At 45.9% G+C, this 10,419-nt stretch overlaps 1 protein-coding gene across 1 annotated transcript; it reads right to left on the bottom strand.

The window, feature by feature from the left end:
- Window positions 1–6,512: 6,512 nt before the first annotated feature.
- LOC125548907 (GRAS family protein RAD1-like) lies at window positions 6,513–8,471 on the bottom strand. Its single transcript, XM_048712430.1, has one exon. The coding sequence runs from the start codon at window positions 8,317–8,319 to the stop codon at window positions 6,802–6,804; it is 1,518 nt and encodes a 505-aa protein (XP_048568387.1). The 5' UTR covers window positions 8,320–8,471; the 3' UTR covers window positions 6,513–6,801.
- Window positions 8,472–10,419: the final 1,948 nt, after the last annotated feature.

Below are 10,419 nucleotides of genomic sequence, written 5' to 3'. Positions count from 1 at the left end.
AGGAAGGACGAAGGTCGTCCCCTATGCTTTTGTCATAGGCTCTATACGGTATGCCATGCTGAAGTATCGCACCTGATGTGTGCCTTGCCACATGTCTGGAAAGAGGGTACAAAGGTGATCTAGGAGTAGATCACCGGGTAGCGGTCAAAAATTATCCTTAGAGGAATAAGGAAATGTTTCTCGGTTATGGAGGTGATAAAGAGTTCGACGTAAAGAGTTACATCGATGCAAGCTTGACACCTGTCCAGATAGCTCTGAGTAGAGATACCGAATACGTATAATGGAGCAACAATTTGGAATATCTCCAAGTGGAACGTGGTAGCAGCATCTACGATATGACATAAAGTTTTGCAAAATACATAGGGATCTGAATATGGCGAGACACGTTAACTACAACCTCTCTCACAAGCATAACATGATCAAACCCAGAACTCTTTGAGTGTTAATCACATAGTGATGTGAACTAGATCATTGAGTCTAGTAGACTCTTGGATGTTGGTCACATGGCGATGTGACCTGTGAGTGTTAATCACATGGCGATGTGAACTAGATTATTGACTCTAGTGCAAGTGGGAGACTGTTGGAAATATGCCCTAGAGGCAATAATAAATTGGTTATTATTATATTTCCTTGTTCATGATAATCGTTTATTATCCATGCTAGAATTGTATTGATAGGAAACTCAGATACATGTGTGGATACATAGACAACACCATGTCCCTAGTAAGCCTCTAGTTGACTAGCTCGTTGATCAATAGAAAGAGGAAGGACGAAGGTCGTCCCCTATGCTTTTGTCTGAGTTGTAAGGTATGAAGTTAAGACTTAAAGCTCGACCACGGCAGAAGAAAGAGGAAGGACGAAGGTCGTCCCCTATGCTTTTGTCATAGGCTCTATACGGTATGCCATGCTGAGTACCGCACCTGATGTGTGCCTTGCCACATATCTGGCAAGAGGGTACAAAGGTAATCTAGGAGTAGATTACCATATAGCGGTCTAAATTATCCTTAGAGGAATAAGGATATGTTTCTCGGTTATGGAGGTGATAAAAAGTTCGACGTAAAGAGTTACGTCGATGCAAGCTTAACACCTATCCGGATAGCTCTGAGTAGAGATACCGGATACGTATAATGGAGCAACAATTTAGAATAGCTCCAAGTAGAACAATTATTTGAAATGGCTCCAAATATAGCGTAGTAGCTGCATCTACAAGATGACATAGATATTTGCGAAGTACATACGGATCTGAATGTTGCAGACCCGTTGACTATAACATCTCTCACAAGCATAACATGATCAAACCCAGAACTCATCGAGTGTTGATCACATGGTAATGTGAACTAGATTATTGACTCTAGTAAACTCTTTGGGTGTTAGTCACATGGGGATGTGACCTTGAGTGTTAATCACATATCGATGTGAACTGGATTATTGACTCTAGTGCAAGTGGGAGACTGTTACAAATATGCCCTAGAGGCAATAATAAATTAGTTATTATTATATTTCCTTGTTCATGATAATCGTTTATTATCCATGCTAGAATTGTATTGATAGGAAACTCAGATACATGTGTGGATACATAGACAACACCATGTCCCTAGTAAGCCTCTAGTTGACTAGCTCGTTGATCAATAGATGGTTACGGTTTCCTGACCATGGACATTGGATGTCGTTGATAACGGGATCACATCATTAGGAGAATGATGTGATGGACAAGACCCAATCCTAAGCCTAGCACAAGATCATGTAGTTCGTATGCTAAAGCTTTTCTAATGTCAAGTGTCATTTCCTTAGACCATGAGATTGTGCAACTCCCGGATACCGTAGGAATACTTTGGGTGTGCCAAACGTCACAGCGTAACTGGGTGGCTATAAAGGTACACTACAGGTATCTCCGAAAGTGTCTGTTGGGTTGGCACGAATCGAGACTGGGATTTGTCACTCCGTGTAAACGGAGAGGTATCTCTAGGCCCACTCGGTAGGACATCATCATAATGTGCACAATGTGACCAAGGAGTTGATCAGGGGATGATGTGTTACGGAACGAGTAAAGAGACTTGCCGATAACGAGATTGAACAAGGTATCGGGATACCGATGATCAAATCTCGGGCAAGTATCGTACCGATAGACAAAGGGAATTGTATACGGGATTGATTAAGTCCTTGACATCGTGGTTCATCCGATGAGATCATCGTGGAGCATGTGGGAGCCAACATGGGTATCCAGATCCCGCTGTTGGTTATTCACCAGAGAACGTCTCGATCATGTCTGCATGGTTCCCGAACCCGTAGGGTCTACACACTTAAGCTTCGATGACGCTAGGGTTATAGGGAATAGATATACGTGGTTACCAATGTTGTTCGGAGTCCCGGATGAGATCCCGGACGTCACGAGGAGTTCTGGAATGGTCCGGAGGTAAAGATTAATATATAGGAAGTATGGTTTTGTCCACCGGAAGTGTTCCGGGCATCACCGGTAGTGTACCAGGACCACCGGAGGGGTCTGGGGGTCCACCAGGTGGGGCCACCAGCCCCGGAGGCCTACATGGGCCAATAGTGGGAAGGGACCAGCCCTTAAGTGGGCTAGGGCGCCTCCCCACCAAGGCCCATGCGCCTAAGGGGAAGAGGGGGCAAACCCTAAGGGCCGATGGGCCTTAAGGCCCATGCCTGGTGCGCCTCCCTCTGCCCCTCCACTTGGCCGCCACCCTAGATGGGATTGGGGCTGGCCGCCACCCCTAGGGAGGGAACCCTAGGTGGGGCGTAGCCCCTCCCCTCCCCCTATATATACTTGAGGCTTTGGGCTGCCATACACACGATTCAATCTCCTTCTTGGCGCAGCCCTACCCCTCTCCCTCCTCGTCTCTTGCGGTGCTTGGCGAAGCCCTGCTGGAGTACCACGCTCCTCCACCACTACCACGCCGTCGTGCTGCTGCTGGATGGAGTCTTCCCCAACCTCTCCTTCTCCCCTTGCTGGATCAAGGCGTAGGAGACGTCACCGGGCTGTACGTGTGTTGAACACGGAGGTGCCATCCGTTCGGCACTAGGATCATCGGTGATTTGGATCATGACGAGTACGACTCCATCAACCCCGTTCACTTGTACGCTTCCGCTTAGCGATCTACAAGGGTATGTAGATGCACTCTCCTTCCCCTCGTTGCTAGATTACTCCATAGATTGATCTTGGTGATGCGTAGAAAATTTTGAATTTCTGCTACGTTCCCCAACATGCTTGTACAGTATAAGCACCTTAGTTAGAAAAGAATCAACTAAGCAAGGGAAGAGACAATATATCGACATGCGAGGGGAGAAGGAAAGTGACAATCTGTATAAATGTGAGAGGAATAAGGGAGGCGACAAAAATATTTATTATATCAACCATATGAGGTTAGGGTGAGGATGGGATGATTAAAATGGACGGAGTACGATTTTGTTTATAACATTTTAACATGGATAGAGGGAATTGTGGAATACTCTCATATGGCTAAACTAGATATCTAGTATAGTACTAGGTCATGTCTACTAAACTCATGCACACAACACAAATATAGAATCTTATATTAATTAAATGAATTAAAGTTTCAACAATGACAAAATTTAACAAACCCGCTAGCATTTCAATTTAGTAAGTTGGATGTCCTGGTAAAAAGTAGTTGGATGTAACCAGCAAAACATCAGCTCTTATCTTACATCATTTTACGCTATAAAATTAAATTACTAATGACTACGTCTTATCTAACAATGGCATCAGTTCAACTTAACAACAGCAAACCAGTAGCATATTAACTGATTAGTTGAATATAAAGATAGCAAATAAGCAGCATCTTATCTCATACTAGCATCTTATGTTATAAACTTAAATTACTAACAATTGTATGTCTCTTCTTAATTATACGAAATAGTTCCATCTTATCACATAAATTAAATAACAATATATCATCTTATCTTATAATATTGAACAAACATACTACCGCACGCAAATGGAAGAACGTCATTTTCAGTATGTCCAAAGTGGCTGATAATCAACTTAATATGCTTATGTAGGTGTTTAATTACATGATAAGAAAGAAGAAATCAGACGTATAGATATTTTCTCAAGAAGTTTACAACTTATGAGTGTATGGGCATGTATGTGAGCGTCCGTGTTTGTCCTGTGTATTTCAACAAGAGAGTTTACAACTCAAAAATATATTTTCAAATTGAATATCGTCAATAGAATTTTTTTATAAGATTTGTAATCCTCAAATCTGTGATATGGATATGGAGAGAATTTATTTGTTACTCCCTCCGATCTATATCAATTGAACTTCTTTTTGGCAAGAACGGCCTTGCTTATAGTGGCATCATCGTTCTCTCTTGTGCAAGTGCATACCTAGTTATGGGCTGTTGAGACTCCACTTCTTCTAGCGATGGATATCTCTTGTTCGGTTGAGACCAATTTGTACCAACTGGTCATAGGTCACCACACTAGCTTTGAGCCAAGTACAACATTCCAACCGAGTAGACCTTCTAACAGTAATATGTAAGATTATGGAGAGCAATATATCTTCCTTCATCATTTCATCTTCGTAAGGTAGATTGGCATTAACACTTTCCCCTTTTTTGCACCGACCCTTTCCCTTAAATATATACGCAACATAACAAAGTATATGGTTAGGGTAATGGCTAGCTAATGGTCAACTCTTGTGTCCACTAAGTACATACGGTTTGGATTGACCTGCCTTTTGCGTTAGGATCAATCAAGCTGATTGATCCTTTGTTTGCTCCAAGGGTAAGAAGAAACACAAAATCATAAATCACTAGTGATCCAATTTTAATTTATAATCACGCTAGTTTTACCTTACATGAACCACATAATGGAACATGGCGAATTGGGCAATATGCCTCTAGATTAATGTTCAACAGTTAGCAGCGGTTGTTTACAAAAACTTAGTGGACATAGGTTAAACAAACACGGAATACAAAAAGTTTATAATACACTTCAATATCAATGGCTGGATTTAGTTGGTATTCTAAACCACACTCATGGAGTACCATGATACCGTAATAAATCTAAAAAAACTCAAAGATAACTGAGACCTATAATAAAATCGTCACATTTGCAGTGTAAAAAGTAGTACTATTTATTTATTCTTAAAATTAAAATCAAGTGGAGAGAACGAAAAAGTTTTGAAAGGAATTATATCGATCAGCCAAAATACATATACAAAAATTGTCAAGCGGTACGATCATTATGTGGAGGGCCTTACAATAATAATTTATACAAGTGTTCAAGCACACGCAATACCTTGAACATCCTCTACGCATACTCCTCCTGTGAGCTTCTATTTATTTATCCACTCTATATGTAGATATTCTTTCTTCCCGGGCTCTCACCTCATCACCTCACAATCTCACATCCAGTCCATTCATGGATATTATGGACATCCCAAAATCTAAAAAGTGGCTGCACGCTAAACGGAGAGAATGAGCGGCCGGCTCCGCCACACACATGCATGCGAGGTTTTTGTCTGTTAGTGCATGTGATTGATCATTAAATGCTTTCAGATTTATTATATCCGGTGAACAACAAAGCAGATTCACGTATATTTATTTCGGTTCTTCAATTTTTAAAAAGCCATATCTTTCAAACCACGTGTCGGAATTCAGATTCGTCTTCACTGTTGGGTTCGTCGTGACGAAATCTTTGAAAGTAGATCCCATATGGATATGTATCAATGAAATTTTTTTGATGCCAACTTTGATGATATATTTGTGCAACTTTAGTACTGTATTGTGCAACTTTAATACTACATCGTGCAACTGTTTTCCAAAACTAATGTTTAGAGCTGCACCTTCGTATGAGGTTGCAACCTAGCAACCCCGACAACTTTGATGTGCAACTAGTCTATTACCTCGACGAAAGTCGATGTGCAACCTCCTCTTGTAATGTAGTCTAGTCGCACATATATTGATATTTAGTTGGCTTGTAATGTAGTCTAGTTGCACACATATTGATATTTAGTTGGCAGGAAGAATAGTTGCACACATATGTGCTCAGTTGGCTTATAATTTAGTATAGTTACACATACATGGATGTTTAGTTGGCAGGACTATTTGGCACACACATATGATCAGTTGCCATCACATTGATGTTTAGTTGGCAGGACGATTTGGCACACACATATGCTCAGTTGGCGCGGCAATCTAGTCTAGTTGCACACACATTGATGTTTAGTTGGCAGGACACTAGTTGCACACACATATGCTCAATTGGTGCTGCAATGTAGTCTAGTTGCACACACATTGATATTTAGTTGGAAGGACTACTGGCACACATATATGCTCAGTTGGCGCGGCAATGTAGTCTAGTTGCACACATATTGATGTTTAGTTGGCAGAAAGACTAGTTCGTTGAAACATCCTCATACAGGATCTACTTTTAAAGAGCACGTCGTGATGGTTTCAATGATGAAAATAGATCTGAATTTCGACACGCGGTTTAGAAGATATGTCTTTTATAATTTTAAAAACCAAAAATTAATGTACAAATGACGAACATGAGGAACATTTAATGCATCGGCATGCAGGCACTAAACACATGTATGCAGCGGCTGTTCAAACAGGCACTAGTGCGAGTGGGGCCCGATCGGGTGGCTGTTTCCTTCATTTTCTTTTTCTGAACGTGAAAGAGACAGGTACTTTCTTTATTTAGCCGGCCAGTGGATCATACTAGTGGGCAGTCGGCCGCCCACTAGACGCGTCCAATGGACATTGTGAAGTGGTCCGCAGAAATGTCCGGCCGGCGAGAGGCTGTGATCAGTGTCTCTAGCATTTCCAGCACGAGGCGGCGATGACGGGCTTGCCCTTCCATCCAAGCACTAGGCACCCCTTCTCCTCGGCCACCGTGTACCCGCTGCCGCCGGCCTTCTCCTCCAGCCACTCCCGCGCCTTGGCCGCCATCTTGATCGGCAAGGACTGGAAGCCCGCGCGGCTCATGCGGCGCCGCCACTGGTCCGCGCGCTCGTGCCGCTCCACGCGCGCCGCGCCCTCGCACCCGACCACGTTGCGGATCTCGGCGCCATAGTAGAACTGCTCCACGCGCGCGCGGCGGGCGTCGTAGCGCGGGAGAGCCGCGTCCAGCGCATCGAACAAGGCGGCGTAGTAGTGGAGCGCCTCCATGGACCGCCCGAGGAAGAATGACCCGTTGTGTCCGGCGTCCTGTTCCACGAGCACGAATGCCTTGGGCGACAGCTTGCGGATGGTCTGCAGCATGGAGTTGAGCGCGCTGCGGCTCTCCTTCACCACGCAGTGCAGCTCCAGGACGCTGTTGATGGCGACGGCCTCGTGGGCATCGATGCAGAGATCGTCAACGTGGAGGCTCTCCAGGGTGCGGTCGATGGCCCTGAACTCGAGGCACATCCCGAGCTCCCCCGGGTACGCCTCGATCTCGCGCCCGACGGCCCTCATGGTGTCCACGCGGGCGCCGACGCCGGTGACGCGCACGCGTGCCGGCTTGCCGCCGGCCCGCGTTGCAAGGCCGTCGAGCAGGGGGCGCCACTGGTGGCCGCGGTTCAGGCCCATTGTCATGCCAAGATCAACCACATGGACGTTGCTCTCTCCATCGAAGGCTTCCAGGGTGGACGCGTTCGCCACGAAGTGCGCGAAGCGCAGGTACGGGCACAGCTCGTACGCCACGGCGAGCGCCTCGCGGCGAGCTCCGTCAAGGCACGACGACCGCGGGACACTGAACGCCATGCTCGCCGGGCCCAGGGCCGGCGGGTGCGCCAGGGCCAGCCGGTCCGCCAGGCCCTGCAGGAAGCACGACGCGACGCGCTGGAACGCCGTGCCGTGCACGGGCGCGCCGACCTGGAGCTCGCGCAGCAGCGCCGCCGCCTGTGCGCGGTCGCGGCACGCCCCCGCCTCGGCACATGCAACATGAAGCTGCATGAGCCGCATGCCGTCAGCCCCGCTGCCACCGCCACCGGCCCCGACATCTCCTACAGCGACCACAGCCTCACCTGCTTGTTCCTCATATCCACCACCGGCCACCGGCGGCGAGTGCTCCAAAGCCTCCATGGCCTCCACCTTCTGCTTGCAGGTCTCAAGGACGTCGCGGAACTGCTTCGTCTTCCTGACCCGCGACGACTCGAAGTCGGCCTGCGCAGGCGGCCATGAGGCGTTGTACGGCGAGCTGAGGTAGTCGACCTTGGTCGCCTTGGGAGCCCGGGGGCCGAGCTCCAGCTCGACGCCTTCGAGCGCTACGTCCTCAATGCCGAGGTAGTGAGGATGGTCATAGTCTAGCTCTTGATTAGTGCAAATTGAAGCACCTTCCTGTGTTTGCATGAAGTAGGGAAGGGGTTGGTTGCCATGCCCACCATTTACGTGTGTGTGTGTGATGAACTAGATAGTTAACTAGGTCTTGTGCTGAATTTTGTCTATTTTGGGCCTAGCCTAATAGCAGTTTAAGAAATTCCTAATAAATCCTAAAGACCCACGCAGCCCATTCGTGCAAGCCAAGAGGTGGAACTAAAGTTTAGTCCCACATTGCTAGTTTAGAGGGAGTTGGACCTCTTTATAAGAGAGGCTCTTTCTCCACATGTATGAGGATGAGAACAAGAGGGACATCCACGTGCGCTCCTCCTCCTGCCGCCTGTTCGTTTCGTCTCCCTTGTTCTCTTCAGCTCCCGGTGCAGCCTCTCGCCTCCTTCTCCTGCGCCTATAAAAGGGAGGTCGCTCGAGAAGGGTGATAAGGTGACATGGCTGGTGAGGACACCGACCCCAAGGCCGGTGCATCTGCTCCCGTTCCGTATGTTCTCATACTCTTTCTGTTAGAGGTTCTGTCACAACTTCTTGCTCTAGTGTCCGTTCTAGATGTGTTCGGTTCTAGTTCATATATACAGATGCTATTTACCTTCTCTCTATCGAATTAAATGACTTGTTTTATCTCTGCTATATTAGTCATGCTTTATCTAGTATTTCTGTCAATACAATCATTCGGAAAATTGCTCATATTTCCAACAATCCAAAAACGTTATTATAGGCAATTTACCCCGAGTGGTTTTGCTGCTTCCATGAGACCTTCTATGTTGGGGGTATCCACTATAAGAGGTGGCACATGAGAGCAGTCTTATGGTTTCAAACGATGAGTTGCTATGACGCCACTCTTGGCAAACCTGAAGGAGAGCTTGATGCTCAACAGGCACAAGCTTTTTAGAAAATGGATACTCTGTTTAAGGCTGCTCTCTTGAGTGTTCTTGGTGAGAACATAGTTGATGCTTATGCGTCAATTGATAATGGAAAAGATATGTGGGATGCACTCGAGGCCAAGTTTGGGGTCTCGGATGCTAACACTGAGTTTTACATCATGGAGCAATTCTATGATTATAGGATGACTGAAGAGCGCTCCGTGGTTGAGCAAGCTCATGAGATACAGTCATTTGCTAGAGAACTTGAGCACTTCAGTTGTATGCTACCAGACAAGTTTGTTGCCGGAGGTATCATCACTAAGCTTCCTCCTTCGTGTATGAACTTTGCTACCTTACTGAAACATAAGAGACAGGAGTTTTCCGTCCCGGATCTCATTGGCACTCTTGATGTGGAAGAAAAGGCGAGATCAAAGGACACACGTGCTCGAGGTATTAAGGGAGGATCTAGTGCCAATCTGGTACAGAATAAGAACTTCCAGCCCCACAAGTTCAAGAACAAGGGCAAGTTTGATGGTAAAGCAAAATTTGATGGGAAGAACAAGGTTGTGCAACACATGAACTTCAAGAAGAAGAATGACAAGAAGAAAGGTGTTTGTCATGTGTGTGTGGATCCTGATCATTGGGCTCCTAGTTTCCCTAATCGCTATGACAAGTGTCATCCTGGGAAAGGCGGCAAGACCGCTAATGTTGTCATTGGAGACATTGACATGAAGGATGCTGGGTATGGTATATTTCCTACTATTCTTTCAGTATTTCATTCTCCTGATTGGTTGATTGACACGGGTGCTAATGTGCATGTATGTGGTGATATTTCCATGTTTTCGTCTTATCAGACCGCAGGGACTTCAACCGTGCTGATGGGCAACGGTTCAAGTGCTTATGTTCGTCGTGTTGGCACGGTCGATCTGAAGTTTACTTCAGGGAAGTCGAGCGGCTGAAGAACGTGCATTATGTCCCCTCCGTCAATAAAAATCTTGTTAGCGGATCTCTTCTATGTAGAGATGGCTATAAGCTTGTCTTTGAGTCGAATAGATTTGTAATATCCAAGTATGGAACCTTTGTCGGTAAAGGCTATGAGTCAGGAGGCCTGTTTCGTTTATCCTTATCAGACGTTTGCAATAAAGTTGTTAATCATGTTTACAACAATACTGAATCAAATGTGCGGCATTCACGTCTTTGTCATGTTAACTTTGGTTGCATGTTGCGACTAGCGAAGTTGAACTTAATCCCTAGTTTC

This window comes from Triticum urartu, chromosome 3 (genome assembly GCF_003073215.2).
Source record: "Triticum urartu cultivar G1812 chromosome 3, Tu2.1, whole genome shotgun sequence".
In the NCBI taxonomy this organism is placed as follows: Eukaryota; Viridiplantae; Streptophyta; class Magnoliopsida; order Poales; family Poaceae; genus Triticum; species Triticum urartu.
Note: the sequence above shows the minus strand (reverse complement) of the source record. Positions and strands in the feature narration are given on the sequence as shown.

Bases quoted from the DNA above. Each gene is read 5' to 3' on its own strand.
- LOC125548907 (XM_048712430.1), bottom strand. From the start codon at position 8,319: ATGCAAACACAGGAAGGTGCTTCAATTTGCACTAATCAAGAGCTAGAC.